At 32.0% G+C, this 21,960-nt stretch overlaps 1 protein-coding gene across 1 annotated transcript in view; it reads right to left on the bottom strand.

Annotated features, from left to right (window-relative positions):
- Positions 1–21,960, bottom strand: part of LOC140447596 (C-type lectin mosGCTL-7-like) — a 46,572-nt gene that overhangs the window by 17,677 nt on the left and 6,935 nt on the right. The window contains exon 2 of the mRNA XM_072540343.1: positions 15,402–15,510. Within this exon, the coding sequence (XP_072396444.1) occupies positions 15,402–15,510 (109 nt within the window). The remainder of the gene's footprint in view (positions 1–15,401; positions 15,511–21,960) is intronic.

The raw sequence follows: 21,960 nt of genomic DNA on the forward strand, positions 1-21,960 counted from the left end.
AACTTCTACATACATCTAGGTATGGCATTTTACCATAACTAAGTAAAAGTGAAGAAAAACTTCTACCTACATACACATTACTGTACGGTATATTTACATACAATATATACATAGATATTTCCGTAAGTATTTGAGTAAATAGGTACCTTAAGGGTGGTGGTAATCTACAGAATTATCTGCATTAGAAGAGTCTTTCTTGTGACTGATATGTAAGTTGTGACTCTGTTATATAAAAGTTAATTTAAAAACTTTTTATTTTAAATTTACAAATCCTATATTAATTCATGACTGACTCTATTGTGTAGTTCCCATTAGACTGGTTATAAACAATGCCACTGATAGCTGATGGCTTATTTTAATAGTTCTTGTTTTTGAATTAGTTTTTTATTGTTTGTTTCATGTTGTTTTTAGTTTGTAGTTTTGTTATTAAAACAAAACTTATGTACTGGGACCTGATAATTGGCATATATTGTACAACAATAAAAAAACTACTTAAGATTGTGAGTATTGACTCATCTCCTATATATTAATATTATGGACTAACATTGGCAACATTTTCATCATTTGAAAAGTTTTAAGTTAGAAATTTATTGAAAAAACTGTGTACTGCTTATTAGAACATTGTAGACAACATAATTAATGTTAATATGATACAAACATATATAATAGAACTGGTTGTGCAATACTAAATTTACATTTTTTAAAATATTTAAAAACAATACAAATAAATGACAAAAATAATACAACTGTTAATCCACAACGAAGTTAATCAAAAAAAGTTATAAATGACAAAAATAGATTAAAGAATGTTAGTGTAGGTATACTACATTTCTCGTGAACCCTTTGTTGCTGTCTTTTAGCATTGTAGTGAGGTGTCCAAAACTTAAACTTTGATGTTGCATCTTTGTCTAACCCTAGAAAAAGCCCAGTAAAGCTGCATGTGACCAAACACAGGTTGAAGTAAATAAATCCCAATACGTTACAGATATAGTCACCTGCTACAGATTTAATAGTAGTTTTTGTGGATAGGTGGCGCCAGGGTTTTCGTTACAGACAGATTAAGCAAATTATATACATTCATTTGCAGTCATTCTTATCACTGCTATTATTTAATCTGTATTCGGAGTGTCTATTCAGAAAAGCATTAGATGAGCTCCAAGATGGAGTCATGGTCCAGCATAAACAACATCAGGTACGCTGATGATACCCTTTCAATAACAAGCAACCTAAAAGAACTGCAAAGTAGAATTTGTTTGAGGTTTCTTTAAGGAATCTTTATTATATAAAGTTAAAATAGAGTAGCAGTTCTTTATTTACTTGCAATTACCTTTTCTTGGTTCTGTCAAATTTTTAGCAATAGGTTAATCAATTGGCAAGGGTATAATTTAAAATTTTATAATTTAAAGTATTACCTTCCTTTGAAATGTCTTTAATTTTTATAAAAATACATAAACAATTTTTTAAAAAAGAACTTACAATTTTATACTTAAAAAATAAAACAACTTTTTAATTTAATTACTTGGTAATAATTTTCTCACATACATTCTCTAATAATATGAATAATTATTTCAAAAGTATTTAATATTGATGGTGCATTATGAAATAAATCTTTGGCATGTTCATCTAGCTTGTCTCTCCTGAGCATGCTATAGCTTAAATTATAAACAAAAGTACCATTAAAACATTCTGTTATAAGGAAATCCTGATAAGGCATATTAAGTAACTGATTAAGGTTCTTCATATGAAGAAAGCAACTTTGAAATTGTGACAATGAATGCATTAGTTTTCTATCATACATTTTTAAATCCCTTTTCAATTGTCTATTAAACTCAAAATATACTTTAATTATGTTCATACAAATTACTGCATCTTCAAAAGTTATATCATCTAAGGCATCTATTAAGTTGTTTGAATGTTTTAAATGCAATGATTTTTTGTTTGTCATTATATCTTTTATTTTACTGTAAAATTCAATATTAAATTCGTCCTCAGATCGAAAAAAACCAATCTTAGGATCTATATAATCAATTACTATTTTGCCAATAATAATTGAATATAAAACATACCAAGATATAACAGATTTATTTCTCATATATTTTAAAGTGAGAATAAGTAAATGCCAAGATTCTGGAAAATGGTTTAAACACTGTGTGGAGAAGTCTACATCTATATTTAAAATGAGAAATAGCAATGCTTGTCTTTCTCTGAGTTCAGTTGATTGAATTTCTGTTAAATTTGGGAGGTCAATATGATATATAGGTAATGTTATCTCCTTTATATCACTCTGATTCCTTATAAGACAAATCAAATTATCTGTGGAACTTGTTAATATTTTATGAATAGCAGACATAATTTCATAACTTATTGCATTAGCATCCTCAAATTCTTTTACTTCAACTTGTGGTCTAAAATTATAGTACTTATTCTGTGTAAATATATCCATAAACCTGGTAGGGTACAAAGTTTTCCTAAATTTCTCTATGAAAAGTTTTGGAACAGTATATAATACTTTTTCAAAAACATTGAATTCATCTTCTTCATAACCATTTTCCAATTCACCAGTTTTTATACCATCATTAAAATACTTTAAATATTGACTGTTTTTAAATGTGTAACCAATAATAGCATCTTCAATTTTTTTATTCATGAAATCACGTTCATCTTGTCTGTAAGTGTTTAATACTTTTTTTATTGCACTATTTTTTGTTTCCGTCTGTAACCATTTAATTATGGCTTCAATTCTGTTATAGGTGTTATAATACTTCACTTGCATATTAAGTTTGGATATGTTAATTCCATCCATAAAATCATTCCCCACTAAAGCAGCAAATAATGGCAAAAGTTCTTTGCTCATTCCACCTGCACATTCTAAAAATTTGTCTATTTTATAAATTTTACAGGGAAGATATCTGTAATTGTGGTTTTCTTTTGTGTCTGTATTTATATATGAAGCAGACTCAACAACCAATTTAATTGTTGAAAATGGTATATAGGGCACATCAAAAATATAAAAATCTGAGTCATTACTTATTACAGGGCATTTTAAGGCCTTAGCGATGTTAGCAGTTTCTTTATCACCTTCAAAATTACATCTTATTATCTTAATTCCTAACTTACGAGCTATATCTTCAAATGCTTCTCGAAGAAAAATAGGGTTGGGTTCTTTTCTTGGATCAGTTCTAGGATTCAAATTTTCTGCTATAACTATTCTATTCTTAAATGTTTGCAATATGCAATCAATTTTTCGACTTTCATAACCTCCATCCAGTATTATGTATGGAATTATTTTACATTGGAAAAGCATGTGAAAGAACTTGTAAATTGTATTACCGTATTTATCGTAATCTCCACCAAAACAACCATTTCGTGAATTAACATAATTGTAATATAATTGGCATAAAACGGCATTACCATCTAATATAACCTTTGTATCATGTAATTCATAAAACTCCATACATTTTTCGGACTTTCCATGGATAAAACTCGTTAAACCTTTGACCCCCATCTGGTCTTAGTCTTAATATACCTACCCACAGGTATAATTATTATTTATATCTAGATAACTAAAAAGCCAGGCGTTATTTAAGTATTATAATACATACAATTCATAGACTATATATTTATAAAAAATGATGAGACTTGAAATCTGGAATATCAACATAATAAACAAGAACAGACAAAACACAAAACACAACCCACGAACCCACCAGTGTGAAGTTCTTCTTCTTCTTTTTATATGGATGGGCTATCATTAACAATTCATCATTCATCCAGTTAAAATTGAGGAAATACCCTTTGCGGTCGTTGTCATGCAATACCACCATTACAACTCGTATAGTCGTATATACTTCATCTCATTTACTTACCGTTGTACGTCATCCGCGTCATAGGCCGTGAGGTCACATGATACAACAGTGTTTAGGCGGTAGGTGTGCTCTTTTTTAGAATCACTTTGCCGAGTACACTGGCATTACAGCCAGTAGACATATTTTATTATATACGCGTCGAAATAATATTTAAAGATTTCTATTAATGTGAACTTAAATAAATACCCAATAATTATGTTTCATTTAATTTGTATAAATGCATTATAAAGCGCTTTTATGAAGAACATTTGTTCGGAACACACTGTAACTGTAATCGAACGAAGGTGATATTTTGGCATAAATTGGTAACACTTATTTGACAGTTGCGGTGTTGACTAATGTTAATAAGTAATGAAAAAAGTGTTGTTTTTGTTTAAGTATTCCATTTTACATCTTTATACGACGCATACAAGCGGCTCAAATTGTTTTTAACAAGATTATTTTTTAACTTTTGTTTTGTTTCTATTTATTTACATTAAATATTAATTTGTTTTGTTGTATAATCCACTTTTGCAATAATTATGTGACCTATTTGATTTAAAATGGATTCAGGATTTTTTTATACTTTGGCAACTATCTCAACTTCATTCTCTGTCAATGATAATGACGTGCAAAGGTATGTAAATTAGATGGACAGTAGATGGACTATATATTTATACTATATAACAATTTTGCCCAGAGGTCGCCTGGCATCACGGTTCGTAGACTTACTACGGTTGCCTCTTCCGCCTAACCAATGAACATTAAGACCGAAACTGTACTCTCGTGACGTAATTCTTCCCCTTCAACCAATCAACACTGCAATCGACCTGCCCTCTACATTCAGTTTCAATCGCGAATAAATGGGTTTTGTATTCTTGTGCACTCTGGTGACGTAACTCAAGCATCCCCACCCGAGTCGGAAGTGGCAAGGCAACCGTAGTAAGTCTACGAACTGTGGCCTGGCATGTCATACATGAAAATCGTAAAACATGGATTTAGTCGTTGACATCTCTAGCAACGTCTATAAAGACATAACTCGATAATCATTCTATAGATGAACATTTTAAAGAGATATTTGAATTTTTCTTTAGATTTAGGTTGAGAATCATCCATATCGGTTTTTCGGCATACCTGTTAATTATTTTGTATGCGTTTATACATGCCTTGCGTTTCGGCATACAGACCTTGCGCGTGCTATACATGCTCCCATTTCAATTAAAGAGAATTACTTTTTATAAAGAATATATACACTAGTCTTTAATAAAGTTCAATTAAATTTAATTTATGTTTGCGTTTAGAATATGCTTATAAAATTTAACAATAAATTTTATTATTTTTTAAAAACATGAATTTTATTTGAACCAAATGAGAGTTTAATTAACACACCATTCAATTTTAAATCCAACTGTAGCTTATTTAACATATTTTGTTCAGTTATGCCAAATACAAATTCTTTAGAATAAATAGAAACAAAGATATATCAATTTTAAATAACGTTGTTAGAAATATTGGATTGATAAAACGGCCACGACGACCTTAGTGCACTTTCATGTATCAAACAGTCAGTAGGCATGTAATACATGACAACGACTTGTACGTCACTTTATCCGTCATTGCGTTCGACCGCATAGGGTTTAATCGTTCATCATTCTGTAATCAGAATCAGTATTTGCAAATGGGGTGTGAGCCCCCCAGTCCACAAACTTCGATTGTACTATTTTACGAGACGGAGTGGTCAACTTCAGAACTTTTCATCTTACTAACAACACTTCCGTTTCCTCCTTTTCCGGTTACACCTGTACTCAGACCCATCCTGTTAGGGAGTCGCTGGTTGGCGGCATCACTACTTGGATTGCATTTCCCGGAGCACTATGATCTTAAACACGCGATTTTCTGGCCTAGCCGCAGATCCCCCACACGCGTCTCGCGATGACGATGAAAGCCAAGGAATCCCAATAAAACCTTAGCCCCTTACACATCAAGGAATCCGTGTCAACAAAAATATATAACGAAGATTCCCTCCCCGAGTGGTAAAAGCCAGGGACCCCTGGTGGTGGACGACCCAATACGCTACCGTTTGGGTAGAGTAGGTGCATATAGGGTATTGCCAACTTCCTACAGGAGGTCTATCCTATTCTGATAGAATAAAATGCCCCCGAGAGTCCGTCTCCAGTGAGGGTGGCACGATAGCCACATCGTGGCACTCCACCCTCCCTACAGTACCTGTGTTGCAATAGTTGCCACAGTTGCACGCTAGTGGAATAACGGACCACCAAGCACGTTTGACAGGTGCCGCCGAGGGGCCTACTAATCTACCACTCATCTCCAGCTACAGGCACGTTTCACAGGCGCACGCCCAGATTGGGACTGATCGTATAGAACCTGCAAATCCTGCAGAGGTTATGCGGAACAAAAGCAGAGTGGTCCCAGATAAGCTAATCGCGGATACTAGGAACGCAACCCGTTGATCAGTGCGACTTATGGACTCGTCTCCCTTCTAGTAGCCCCCATACCGACTACCGACCCCTCAAACGACGGCCACGTTACTGTTCCTACGTACGAGCTCTGCTCAACTGCTCAATTTTCTACAAAATACGCTTTAAGAGTCGTATCAGTTTTTTTAGGAACCAGCTGTACCATCACTATTTGTTTGTTGTAAATATAGTAAAATCATATTAAATAAAATAAAAGTTTCAACTTAATTACCGTCAATCAATAGTTATTTATTTACAAAATATTTAGAGGAAATAAATGCCACAAAATTAGGCAGTTAATCAGAAAAGGTTGAGATAGTGCGACATACTTCATTGTTTTGTTTTTTTATCTTACAACATAAGTATCTTCACTTAATTCACTATGGAAAGAAGATTTAGCAAAGCAAATAACAGTAATTTTTCAACAATATACGCCGTTATTGATAATATACAATATACAATATACAATATGACAATATACGCAGATTTGTGTCCAATAGTAAATTTTGCTCATTAGAATTCGGCAATGTTGACAATTTCCATTATGTAAATAAGTGAATTTAAATAATGTATGTATGTGAATTTATAATAACTGATCTCTTTTCTTATTTCAGTTCGTACGATTTGCATTAAATGTTATTCATTTTTATCTATGGATGTGCTTAATCTATATCAATTATCTATCAATACTTGGAGTCCTTTCTTATTTGTTTTAGTCATTGTCGCATCCATACATTAAAATAGGTCTAAAGCTTGTATTATGCTCTTAATTCCTTCAGTGGCATTATTACCAACTGCGATTATTGTTCCAAGATATTTAAAGTCTTCCATACTTTCGAAATTGTGGTTGTTGACTTTAATATTCTATCTAGATTTACTGAATCGGACTCTTTTATTTGGGCGCTTGTATTTGGTTTTCACTTCGTTGATTATAATTGAAACTTTTTTCGTGCTCTCTGGCCTTTGTTGAGTATGTCGTTTACATATTTATAGATGTAGATCTACATTTAGATCACAAATTTTTAAAAACAGATACAATACAGGGATTACACATGGATTACACTCTTCTCGCCCAGGTGCCGATCAGGGCATTTTTATAAACGATAAAAGGTAGGCCTCGGACAGACAGGTATACATACATTAAGGAAAGACATCAGGTATCAACAAAGGTGGTTATATTTGTGTATTCGTTGTTCTGACGAAAGACAGCAAACAATCGTAAATTTCTTTTCTGTCTAAAGCAAGAAGATGCAGTATATTATATGTGCTTTCAATGTTTAATTTTAAAAGTTTTCTGAAAAGATCATTAGATTGAGCTCTATATTTTAAACAATCAAAAAATATGTGGCCCCGGTCACCGATTTTATCACAGACTTCGCAAAGATCACTCTCAAGTATTTTTATTTTAAACAAATGTGCTGGATAACACGCGTGACCAAACTTCATTCTGCTGATAGTAGTTATACTTTTTCGACTGTAATCGTACTCATTGTACCAAGGTTTTCTCCTTAATTTGGTTTCAAGCCTGGTATAACGTGATGGATTTGTAAAGCTGTACTCTTGACATAAATAGGACCATTTCTTCATCATTGTCTGTTTTGCTATGATTATTTGTTTATCTGTGGTTAATTCGTAATTTATTTGTTCCCCCATTACTATGCTTTCTTTGGCAATTTGATCTGCAATTTCATGGTTTGTTATTCCTTCGTGTGCTTTGACCCAGAAGAATTTTATATATTTATTTTGATCTTGTAAATGTTTAAGTATTGCTTGGATGCTAAAAATTATGTCATTGGTTGTGTTTGAGTTTGATTTTAAAATTTTAAGAACGGAAAGTGAATCGGAAAAGATTATAGCATTCTGATCCTCTTCCTGATGAACATACTCTAGTGCTTTTAGAATTGCTATTGCCTCAGCTGTGAAAATAGATGTGTTTTTGTTTAACTTATATTTTTTCTGTATACGTTTAGGTATTACGAAAGCACAACCTGTACCATCGGTGTTTTTTGATCCATCAGTGTATATAGTGACGTAGTTTGGACGTTCCTCTAAAATTTGATTTATGACTATACTAATAAATGATGCTAACTCAGAATGAAGGGGTATATTCACATCACAGGAAATAAAGTGACCAAAGTAGTCGGTCGCTACCTTTGTTTGTGGTTTTAAGGTCACGTTTCTTAATCCATCACAAATAGGAGGAGAGTTTTTATGAATCCAAAAAGGCATAGTTAGGTCGTATTCGTTTAAATTATATATGCTTAATGAACGGTGAGTTTTTGTTTACCGACTTAATAATAATTTTTTCAGCTAAAAATGATCTGCTTAGTTCTAATGGAGGTTCGATTGCTTCAGCTCTGAACGGTTCAACTGGTGTAGATTTCATTGCTTCCAGACATATTCTGATTAATTTGTTTTGTATAATATCCAGCTTACATAGATTTGTTTTATTGGCTGTTCCATAAAGTGTACAACCATAATTAATTATTGATCTTATGTAAGCTTTATAGAAGATTAGATTTGTTTGAGGTCCTGCACCCCACCAAGTTCGCATAATGGATTTTAACAAGTTTAGTCCTTTATTGCATTTTGTCTCTATTTGTTCAATATGAAGTTTCCAGGTCAATTTTCTGTCTAATGTGATTCCTAAGTATTTGACATTGGTATCAAGCGGAAATTCTATACCATGTATTGTAGTTTTCTGCATCGGTTTCATGTTATGTCTGGTGAAGATTATAACTTTGGATTTTTCTGCGGAAATTTGTAGCCCTAAATCACTTATGGATCTTAAAACGAGTTTCGTGCTCGAATTCAAACGATTGATGCATTCATCGAGATGTTTGCTACGTGTATAAATAACAAAATCATCGGCATATTGTATAATAGTTGCTTTAGATATGTAGGTGTGTAAATTAGTAGTATATATTAAAAAGTAATGGTGCAAGGACAGATCTTTGTGGTAAACCTAAAATTGCATAATGTCCTCTGAGCCCTACTTGCCTGTTTATATATAATTTGCATATCGTATTAGCAACTTCTTGAGGGATTTGTAATTGCATCATTTTTTTCCCGTAAGATGAACCAGTTGACATTGTCGTAGGTACCTTTAACATCTAGAAATATCGTTCCATTATACTCGTTTTCAGCTAAGCCTATTTGTATCTCTGTAACTAAGTGTGTCACCGCATCTATGGTGCCAAAACCTTTTTTAAAACCATATTGTGTAGTTGGCAAAGTGCCGGTTATATTTTAACCACCATTCCAATCGGTTAATTTCGAAAACCTTGAGTATACATGACATAAGTACAATAGGTCTATATGAGTCACATAGGTGGGGGTCCTTGTTTGGTTTGTGTATTGGTATTACAATATTTTATATACTTTTTCCATTCTTCTATACTTTCCTCATTGATCCAGATATCATTTAGAATTTTGATTAGTTCAGCGATGAAAATAATCTTTCACATGTACAGGTCGTTACAGGTAATTTAATTATTAAATTAGCGTTTTGGATTTTTTGTATTGTGTGTGAAAGACAAGTTACATTTTCCTATTATTCTTTATATATTTTTTACTTTATATGCCCTGGACAGGGGCGGACTAAGGCCTAAGCAACCTAGGCAAGTGCCTAAGGCCCGTAATTTTTGGGGCCCGAAAATTAGGTTTATAATTTTAATTTGTATACTAAATTTTTGTTTTTATTTAACAAGAAAACGTATTCATAATTATTGTTAAAACGCGTATAAAATTATACCCAATTGTTGATTGATAAAGTCGACAAGGTTGGACGAACGTCCCCGTATTTATCCTTACACTATTTAATTAAATAATATATACTTTATCTAAAATACCACAAACGGTCATTTAAAAGTAGTCTTAGTAGTAGTAATAGTAGTAGCATTGTCTTTAAAACAAGTTCCAATAAACATTTAAGTGGAAGTGAAAAAAGAAAAAAAAAAATGAGTTACATGATGCGAAAACTATTAGAAGAATTTACGGAGTGGGGTGAGTGAGTGGGGTAAGTGAATATGGAAAAAACTGAGTACATGAGTATCGGAGGAGATCAACATAACCTTCTCGTAGAGAAAAATCAAGAGATCAAACTATGCGATGACTATAAATACCTAGGAGTAAAGATTACTCAAGACGGAAAATTAGATGCAGCCATTAAGGAACGAAATACACAGGGAAGGAAAGGCATAGCCTTACTGAACAGCGTACTGTGGGATAAAAACATCTCGAAAGAAGATAAAAGAAGAATATACAACACCATAATAAAAAGTATCACAACATATGGATGCGAAGTGTGGCCCCTAAAAGACAGAACAGAGTAGAGCAATAGAAATAGACTTCTGGCGCCACTCGGTGGGAATCTCCAGACGCGACAGAATAACAAACGAGAGAGTCCGAGAAATCATGGGGGTTACACATAATATTGTTGATGATATCAAAACGACACAACTCAGATGGTACGGACACGTAAGGAGAATGCCGGAGAATAGAATACCAAGACAAATTCTTGAATGGCAGCCAGGAGGTAGGCGGAGACCAGGAAGGCCTAGAAGAAGTTGGAGAGAAGGAGTTGATAAAGAAATCAGAGAAAGAGAACTGGAGGACGATCTATGGAACGATAGAATAAGATGGAAATTGGAAATCGGAAGACGTCGAAGAACGTTGTAAACCGACATTACATATAGAAAATAGAAAATGAAAAGCAGATCGAGATAAAGTGGCAAAATAAATGAGAAGATCATTGGACAATAAATGTTCAAATGGAAATGGAAAACAATGACAAAATTTGTTATCATTTTCACAGATTTATCCTGCTCAAACTCCAGAAACATCACTTGTGTCTAAAACTATTCTGCAAAAACAGCAGCAGGAAAAACCAAGCAATTCCGATTGTGAAGATGAAACACAAGGAGAAAATATAAATTTAAAATCATCTCAAACTAATGAGCATTGTAGCCAGAATACTTAACAGACACCATGCGAGAGTATTATATAAAAAAATCCTCCAAAATCAATTAACATAGCATTGGGATGAAGAAGGAGCAGAACCAACAACTTATTGTGACTTATTCTATTGTCTGTAAATTATTTTACAATCAAGCAACGCCGATGACAAAAGGGTCGAATGATTGGAAAAATGTATATAAAAAATTGTCAGAATATGAAAACTCCAGTGACCACATTAACTCCATCACTAACTGGCGGGGACAGCGTTATGATAATGCGTTTAATATGCCGGTTAATATAAGGGACTCCGATAAAATTGGAATAAATTATTATATTTTTTTTGACCATTTCATAGCTGCTGCCGAAATTTTTATGGAGAATGAAAATTTGCTTTTTTAAATATCATTCAGAAATTGTATATACTTTTTCAAGTTCTACACATGACTGGAATTCATTACAAAACACTTGAGCTTTAAGCCTATGTTGTGACATCAGGTGTCTGCTTGTTCCGAGGCTGTGACATCTTTAAAGGAAAATTATAAAGAAATTAAATACTGTTTGCGTCATTTTTCTTCAAACAAAAATGAAAAACCATTAAAAAGGTCCCAAGCTGCCGGTTCACAGAAAGAAGTTAATAATTTAAGTATGTTCTTACTTTACTTACTATATGGGAAAAGATTTTAGAAAAATAAATGCTTTAAACAAGACCCTTCAACAGAAAGTCCAATACCTAAATACATTGAGTAAGATTCATTAAAAAAAGTAGAAAAAGTTAAAGAAATTACATATACTAATGATAAAAAACGACAGAAAATTTCATAATGAAATTCAAGAACATGAAATAAGATTCAGTGATAACCAACATTTAAAGTTAAGATTTATGTTGTTGTGTGCAATTCTTTACTTATCGCATAAAGTTCTGAAGGATATAAAACTATTAACAATATATTCAAAACAATTTTTTATGCTAATCATGTTAGAGACCTTCAATTATTACGTTAGGAATGTCCTACGGTTAATTTTCGCAAGAGACTCCTGGTTAGAAAAAATACAAAATTAAATTTCTATTACAAAAAAATTACTTTTGTATTAAAATACACAAATGTGACTTTACAAAATTTATTTAATTCAGTTTTCTTCAGTGGTACAAATTCGACTCACTAAGAGGATACAATATCGCCGCATACTTGTCAGCAGTTATGCCTAAGGTCTTAAGTGAACGAAGTTGACTATCAATCATATCATAAAGAGCAGAAATATTTCAAGAACTACTAGAAACTCGACTCAAAATTAACTTTAAGAGCTCTCTAATATAAACTTCAATCTGGAGATCCTCTCTGCCAAACCTAGACTGCAAACTTTGAATATTTTTTGAGTAATTGTCGGTTACTGCAGGAAAACTCTCCACTAATCGTCTGGCCTTACTAGACTCTACAGTGGCTTGTCTCAAATAAGTTGTCTTATCAGTCAAATTAATTGATGGATCGTGATGCACTACTTTGAACTGCGACCAAAAAGGAAGCCAATCTCAAGTCTCCATTAAATTTCTTGAACTCGATTGGAGGTAATTTAAATTTGCGCTTACCTTTTATACTTGATGACTCTGAACTTACTGAACCTGTTCTGTCATCATATTTGTACTTATGTTCAAAGTATCTTGCACTATATTTATCTTTTGCCTCCATCTCACTGATTTAATCTTCTTCGGAAGCTTTTTCCAATATAATTTCAAGTACCGCACTTTCCACTTCACAAAGCTCATTGTACTTTACTTGTAAAAGTTCCCACCTTACGCTAATTTTCTGCCAGGATCGAGTGTCCACCGGTTCAGCTAACAAACTGTCCAAAACAGTAGCAACTTTCGTAAATGCACTACGAAGCACCGTTCTGCGTTTTTTATCGGACTCCATTTTTCGCTTTAAAAGGTTAACTGTGGCCGAGCCTCACGACAACAGCAAAATTATTCGCCTAAAAAATGTTTGCACTAAAATAAGCGAAAATAACTAACTTTTAAGCACACCCGTATATAAGTCCTGTGATGGTCGCCAAATATTACGTTAGGAATGTCCTACGGTTAATTTTCGCAAGAGACTCCTGGTTCGAAACAATACAAAATTAAATTTCTACTACAAAAAAATTAATTACTATTTAAATGGGAATAAGCCACAATTAAAGGTTAAAATACGTTTATTGACGTTTCAATTTCCACTTCGGAAATCGTTCTCAAAATACAAACATTAGTAAATTAAACAAATTTTGTTTTTCGTTACTTAGTGAAAAATTCTTCTAATAATTTAATATTATCTGACTCATCTATATTGACAATTCAGACATACATTATACATTTTAAAGTAGACGACTTTAAAATGATATTGCCAATATTGTTGAGTTGCGTTCCTGGGACGACTTTACTTATAAGATAGTTCATTCGATTACATGAAATCAACTTTAACTTAAGAATATCCGTCAGAAAAGATCATAACATGTAATTCGTCTTTAAAAAGACAAATACATGCCATGATGACAGTAAAATTCTCCTGTTAGTGATTCCATAGTAAATTATGAGGGAAAAACCAGGAAAAAACCTCATAATACTATCCCGACATGGTAAGTATTTGATCGTGCATTTAGTTTACCTTCAATAAACACCAAATTCCGATTTTATATGTTTGTTATTTAAAAAACATAAATGATGTATTCTCTTAATGTTACTGACTTACCAATACTGGTATTTTCCTTTTAATAACTTCCTCTTTCAATATGGGTAACCAGATCCTACTACATTCTTCCGAGGAATTCGCGACACAATTGGTCTCATTAAGCATAATTAAATTATATATGACATAATTTAACATAATTTATGTCATCATGGCATGTATTTGTCTTTTTAAAGATGAATTACATGTTATGATCTTTTCTGACGGATATTCTCAAGTTAAAGTTGATTTCATGTAATCGAATGAACTATCTTATAAGTAAAGTCGTCCCAGGAACGCAACTCAACAATATTGGCAATATCATTTTAAAGTCGTCTACCTTAAAATGTATAATGTATGTCTGAATTGTCAATATAGATGAGTCAGATAAAATTAAATTATTAGAAGAATTTTTCACTAAGTAACGAAAAACAAAATTTGTTTAATTTACTAATGTTTGTATTTTGAGAACGATTTCCGAAGTGGAAATTGAAACGTCAATAAACGTATTTTAACCTTTAATTGTGGCTTATTCCCATTTAAATAGTAATTAATTTAAAATGCCACAAGAAAATAGCTTCAGAACAATAACAAAAAAATTAGTTTTATATTAAAATACATAAATGTGACTTTAAAAGTTTTATTTAATTCAGTTTCCTTCGGTGGTACAAATTCGACTGACTAGGGGGGTTTCAAGTTAAATTAATGAATTTTCTTTATTATTGATATTAAAGTGAGGTTAGCTGTCAACTTATTCGAAGAATAAATATTTATTTGGCCGATATTGGACTAATAACTTATTTGGAGTTTATTCATAGAATAAGTCTTATTTGACGTTGGTGAAACGCAGATATGTCAGTTTTATTGGTCGAATAACTTTATTCATTGAATAGACTGCTATTTGTCGTTGGTGAAACCGGCCCTAAGAGGATACAATATCGCCGCATACTTGTCAGCAGTTATGCCTAAGATCTCAAGTGAGTTGTAAATAATATTAAGTCGTATCAGAAACGCACCTCATAACATTGACGATATTTAAAGCCGTATACTTTAAAATATTTAATATGCCAGGATTGAACATATGAATAAGGCAGAGACAACCAAATTATTAAAAAAATCTTTTGTGTTACCAGGAAAATACTTTAATTAACTTGTACTTTGAGAACTATATAATGTATTTTCAGCTGAAATTGTGGTTATTTTCCATTAAACATAGTAGATAGCATTAAAATGCCACAAGATAGCTTCAGTACTATCTTAACAATTCACTATTATCTTGTTCATTCAAGAATTTATTAATTAAATCTTATGAAAAAAATTGGTGGAGGAGGCTAGTCTCTCACTTTAGCCAAAATAGTGATAATGTTGTTATTCCGAGCTATTTTAAATTGAAATTATATATAATAGTTGAGGAAATATGTTACCTTTATCGCCAATAAATTTTCCAAGTTTTTCATTTTCAAGGTGATTGGATATACTTAGTAATTGCATTCCTTGTTCTCTACAATATTGTGTTGCTTTGAAGTAATTTGCCTAAAATATTGAATACGGTAAAACGGGAATACAATAATATTGTTCCTGTAAATATTCTCCTCAATACGTAAACGTAGATAGAAGAGCAGGTTGATTACTTATACCTTAGGTACACCTTATTGTTCAACATTATTATGGATGAAATAATAAAAAAAGTAAGAACTAAAAAATGATAAAATGGGAGGAAAACTTAAAATAATGCAGATGACGCAATACTACTCTCTCAAAGTGAAGATGATTTACAACGTATGCTGCACCAATTAATTATAACCACCAGAAAATTTAACATGTTAATTTCCCAAAAAATAAAACACAAAATGCATGGTTATAACAACAAATTTACTAATATGTAAATTGGACCGGGAAGGTCAGATAATAGAACAAGTGATGGAGTTTAAATATCTAGGTATTACATTATCTAGCTACGGAAAGCTCGAAACAGAAGTGGAAGATCTAATAAATAGAGCAAAAAGAATCGCAGGTTGCCCGAATAAAACAATATGGAGAAATAAAAAGAGCGGGAAAGAAATGAAAGACAGAATTTAACAGTCATCAGACCAATTATGACATACGCGGCGAAAACACGACCTGACACAGAAAGTACAAAAAGAATGTTAGAAATAGCAGAGATAAAAACACCAAATTGATGGTAAAACACTATGGACCAGAGCTAAAAGTGTAGATATACCACGCAGATGCAAGGTTTAGAACATCAAGGTTTGGGTAAGAAATAGAAGAGTAGAATGGAATGATCATATAAACCGAATGACAACAAATAGAGTAGTAAAGACGACAAGAGACGGTTCCCCAATAGGAAGACGATCAGTAGGAAGACCACGAAAACGATGGAACGACAACTTACTGGAGAAGAAGACAACTTACTAAGAAGAGAAAAAGAAGTATTTTAAAAGTAATAAACATTACAGAATGCATGTTTAAAAAAATAGAGTTATATATATATATATATATATATATATATATATATATATATATATATATATATATATATATATTATTGTAGATAAATAAAGGCAGAGAAGAAGAAGAAAATCTATCTATTGTATATACAAAATTGTAATACGTTAAAGCAAATTTTTAAAAAATATTTGTTTCTTGCATTTAAACTATAAAATACCTATTTGTCTGTCTATTGTTAACATACACACATGTCCAAAAGTTTGGAATAGGTATATATAATATATCTACGCGTCTGGTGGTTTTAAAACTGTTGTTGATATTTATTCCAGAGCGTTTTTAAATAAAAATGATAACAAATTTGAATCGTTTTTGTATGATTTTGGTCGCATTCAACTGATTAGCGTATTTACACATTATTTCAATCTTTGTTTAAATTTGAATTGAGCCGTTTAAAAATGCCTAGAAATGTGATATCTCATTTTGACAGATCTAGAGTAATTGATATGTTACAACACGGCTTTAGTCAAAGTTATATCGCGAATATTGTTGATGTTACTCAGAGTGCTGTATCGAAAATTAAAAAAAAAATCCAAGATACAAATGACGCCAAGGATTGTCCCAGAGGTAGTAGAAGTCGATGTACAACAGCAGCAAAAGACCGGCAAATAACATTGATAGCTCGTAGAAATCGTCTGGAATCTACAAGTATATCCAGAGAAATTTCTAGGCTTTAAGGACTGAATATTTCACGGCAAACAATAACACGCAGACTAAATGCGGTAAATGGTAAATTTGTATCGTAGAAGACCGCTACATGTTCCTAAACTAACCTACCAATACAAAATAGTAAGGTTGCAATGAGCTAGAGAAATGGTATTAATACTGCAGCAGTTTCTTCAGAACCAATGGTGCTATTTAATATGAGACGATCTTTTATGGAATGTATTGACAAATGAATTAAAGAAAATGGTGGACATATCGAACACTTACTTTGACAAAAAGTTTAATGTTATTAAGTTTAACTATTTCTTAATTTGGTTTATTAATAAAATATTTTGATTATGACTTTAATTTAATACAAAACGTAAAATGTTTGATGTAAAATCCAATTATTCTGTTATTTTGTCAAATCCTACTATTCTATCATGCTAATTTATTTAATTTATTTAATATTTCGTTAACTATTAACTTTATTGAAGAGATTTTATACCAAAATTCAGAAGTATTGATGTTTTTGTCTAATTTTCTTTCTTTGCCTGGAGTAATTGCGTTAAATCTGAATTATGTAGTTGATTTGTAAAATGCGATTATCTCGAAAACTATTGAGTTTTGAAGTTATTAACAAGTATACCTTTTTTTTTGGTAAAATAATGTATCTTTAATACTTTTTATCACAAACACCGGTAACTTAAAAAGCAAAAAAGTTAAGTGCAAATGTATGCCACATATGTGGCATCGCCTATATCGGCGATTGCTGAAGGCTGAATTAGATATAGAAAAGTTGGCACGCAAGCGATGCATTGCGTTTCCACTCCTTACATTAGTTATACATTTTCGCATAATTTTTGTATAATAATATTTTTTTTAGAACAATTTCAGAGGTGTTCAATTTAAAATGTTTTATACGCCTCTAAAGTTTTAGTTCATTTGATTCACATAGTTATAAAATATCATAAAATGATCTTTAACAATCTTTAACGCATTTTATGTTTTTTATGTTTTTATAACTTTTTTTTATATCTAATAAATTGAGAACGACTGAATCGATTTGGCTAATTTTGGTTTTGACATATTTATTTGAAGTCTTAGTAAGGTCTAATAGATGAGAAAATTTGAAATTATAAGGAAAAAAGTAGAAGCTACGGTTTTATTTTCCCATACAAACAGATCCATTATACTCTTATACAAAATATTTTACACGACTCTACCTTTACAGTAGTTCATTTACACATTAAGTGCTGTTTCACAAGCTTCACGTCTATTTACATTTTTCGTTTCGCTTAAACTCGAAAAAATATGATGAAAACGTAAGGAAAATACTAAAAGCAATTTTTTTCCCATACAAACAGTTTTATATACTGATCTGTATCATATATTATCAGATATCAATTTTAATTAGTTGTATATAAAGTATATTGAAAATTATTATAAACAAAATATGTTTAGAACTAAAAATAATTTTAAAATGTTCAACACTATTGGTGGTATATTCTTGTTGTTAATTTCTTTGTGGGGGCCTTGTAACTGGCTACCTACATTCGAGGGTTGGAAATCTTTTGATTCCAAGCCTTACTTCAAAGGACTTGTGAATGGATGTATCTCCATAGGTTTGGTTCTTCAGTGACCGTTGAAGGATAAGGATTGTTAATGTGAGCAAATATAACTCCAGAGAAATAAAATCACCTTTAGTTTATCGACTTATAATTAACTTATTTTTAGAGTAGAGAAGCCTCAACACGGCTCTAGCTGACTATACAGTATCAAATAATTCTTTCTTTATCGCACGTAAAAGAGAAAACCGTATTTATGAGAAAAATGACCGATTTCGGCGTATATTTTATACGTGAATTGAGAGTGTTTTAAAATGCGATGCCTCAAGGGCGATCTGTGAGAACGAACTAATAAAATAATACTTGGTGCGTAAAAGTGTAGATTACCCCTCTTGTATTTAGGTGTGAAAACTATTTAAGAGGCTGTGGCGCCATTAAGTCGGCTATCCCGAGCAAACTAGATATTAGTGAATATTTTACTTATTCTACACTAAGAAAAGTGTAAAGAACTATATTTTTATTTTATATTTTAAAATGATATGTTCATTTCTGGAACATAGACCTGAAGTATTTACTTCAAAACGAAAGAAAGAGTGATTTGAGAAAGTAAGCAAACTTAACTTAAATGTAATTTAAGAAATAACTATTCCTAAACTAGAGTAATACATATAAATGTGACAAAATTTAAAATTTTAATTTTCTACTTTGTTCACAGGAAGAGGACAGAGTTTTGTAATGGGTCTGTTAAAATATCCATCTCTAGTCTTTATTTTAACACTACGGACCTTATCGTCCTTACCAGTAAACAATTCAACAATTCTTGCCAATGGCCAGTGTAGGGGTGGAACTTTATCTTCCTTTAATAGAACTAAGTCGTTAACTTCAAGATTCTTCTGTGGTGTTAACCACTTGGGGCGATTCTGAAGTTGATTAAGGTAATCAATTTTCCAGCGTTTGGCAAATGATTGCTGAATCTTCATGTAGTTTTGCCAAATTGTTAATTTATTGTCAGGTATTTCCGTCACTATCTCTTCAGGAAATGACGTAATTGGTTTTCCTATTAGGAAATGTCCTGGAGACAATGTGTTAAAGTCATTTGGATCATTTGACATACCACAAAGAGGGCGTGAGTTTAGTACTGCTTCTATTTGTGCGAGAACTGTGCTAAAGGCTTCAAAAGTTAAAGTGGTATTGCCTAAAAGCCTTAAAATGTGATATTTGGCACTTTTTATGGCTGCCTCCCAAATTCCACCATGATGCGGAGAATGGGCTACAATAAATTTCCATTGGATTTCAGAAGAGGAGAGAAAATTGAATATGGACTCAGAGGTTTCCTTTTGTTTAAGAAATAGTGCAACTTCCCTCAACTGATTTCTAGCTCCTAGAAAATTAGTGGCGTTATCTGAGTAGATAATTTGTGGACAGCCTCTCCTACTGATGAATCTTTTTAAAGCAAGTAAGAAACTTTCGGTGGAGAGACCTGTGACTAATTCGATGTGCACTGCACGAGTAACCATACATACGAACAACGCTATGTAGGATTTTATTTTTGGAGCCTTTCTTAAATTGGAGCCTTTTATAAGTGGTAAATCAGCCATTAACTGTGTGGCTGTCTTTGCTTTAAATTTAAAACAATCGTGACATTTATTAATTATTCTTTTAGTTTCTTTGAGACCATTTAGACACCAATATCTTAAACGAAAACTGGAAAGAGTATTTTGAGGGCCTGCATGACATAATCTTATATGTTCTCTATGCAGCATTAATTTTACTATGTGATTATGAGAGGGTAGAAGTAATGGGTACTTCTGTTCATATGGGACGTCTGAGTACCTTAGACGACCACCTACACGAATCATTTGCTGATTATCTATGAATGGGTTGAGTTTTAAAATTGTTCTATTTGAAATTATCTCCTTATTTTCAAGACAAGAAAATTCTCGAAAAAAGTGTGCCTTTTGCAAAAGTTTTATTATTAAATTTTCAGCATTTTTTAATTCTGAAACAGAGAAGGGTCCAACATATTTTTCATTTGGAAACTTGAAATTGTGAATATACCTGAGAATAAGTGTGATACTGCGTTGTAGTTTTGAGAAGTTTGAAAATTTGAGAGATAAATTTTCAATGAAACTTATTGGACTTTCTTGTGCTAGATGAACTATTTTCTTTTCCTCGGGTATTTTACTTACATTTGGTTTTGAATCATAAGAAGTTAAATCTAAGTCATAATTAAGTAGAAATGAGGGACCTTGAAACCAAAATTTTGAGTTTAGAAGTTCAGGAGCAGACATGCCTCTTGACGCAATATCTGCGGGGTTTTGTTTTGACTTTATATATCGCCACTTAAATTGTGGGTTTCCTTGTATTTCAGAAACTCTATTTGCAACAAACTGTGACCATCTCGAGCTATGTGAGCCTAACCAAGCAAGTACGATTTCTGAGTCCGTCCAGCAGTTTATTGAGTCTATTTGAGTTAATTTATTATTTAGAATTTCAACTATTCTTTTAGTGAGTTTGCTGCATAAAACAGCACCCATAAGTTCTAACTTAGGTAAAGTTAATGTTTTTATTGGAGCTACCCTACTTTTAGAGGCGATGAGTGTGGAAGAGACATTCCTTGAGCTATAAGTAACTCTAATATATATGCAGCTGGCGTATGCCTTTTCACTAGCGTCGGAAAATGCGTGTATTTGTATAGTACATATTGTTATGATATGTAAAATCGAGAAAAATATTGGGTTGATTAAAATATTTCAAAGTTCAAAAACATTAAAATAATTCAGATAAGTAGGATAATAACCAACAAACATTTCGAAGAAGGAAAGTTTTTAAATTCTTGGATTACCTGTATTAAACAAAATGTAAGCTATGCATAAATTATTTTTTGTTATACTTGAGTGATCCGCATAATTTTAAGTGAAATCCAAAGACAATTGAACCGGGTTTTCCAAATACATTAATGCAGTGATTAGAGACAATAGAAGAGATTTTAGAAAGAGGTTTTTGTTAGTTTTTAAGAATTATAGAAAAATATTATTTGTAAATAAGTTTTAGGAAATTTTATAATTATAGGTAAAAATTTGTTATCGAAATGAAAAAATGGGGGAATTGTGACGAGTTTTGATTGGCGGAGATTGAAAAAGGTGGGATAGGTATGTAGGAATGAAAGTTTAGCTAGATTGAGGAGAGAGAAAAGATAATCAGTTGGTTTTCCAAGTCTGTAAGACGAACAGTGATTGTTCTCTGGCGGTTCCCGAGAAGT

Source organism: Diabrotica undecimpunctata, chromosome 8 (assembly GCF_040954645.1).
Source record: "Diabrotica undecimpunctata isolate CICGRU chromosome 8, icDiaUnde3, whole genome shotgun sequence".
NCBI classification, from domain to species: Eukaryota; Metazoa; Arthropoda; class Insecta; order Coleoptera; family Chrysomelidae; genus Diabrotica; species Diabrotica undecimpunctata.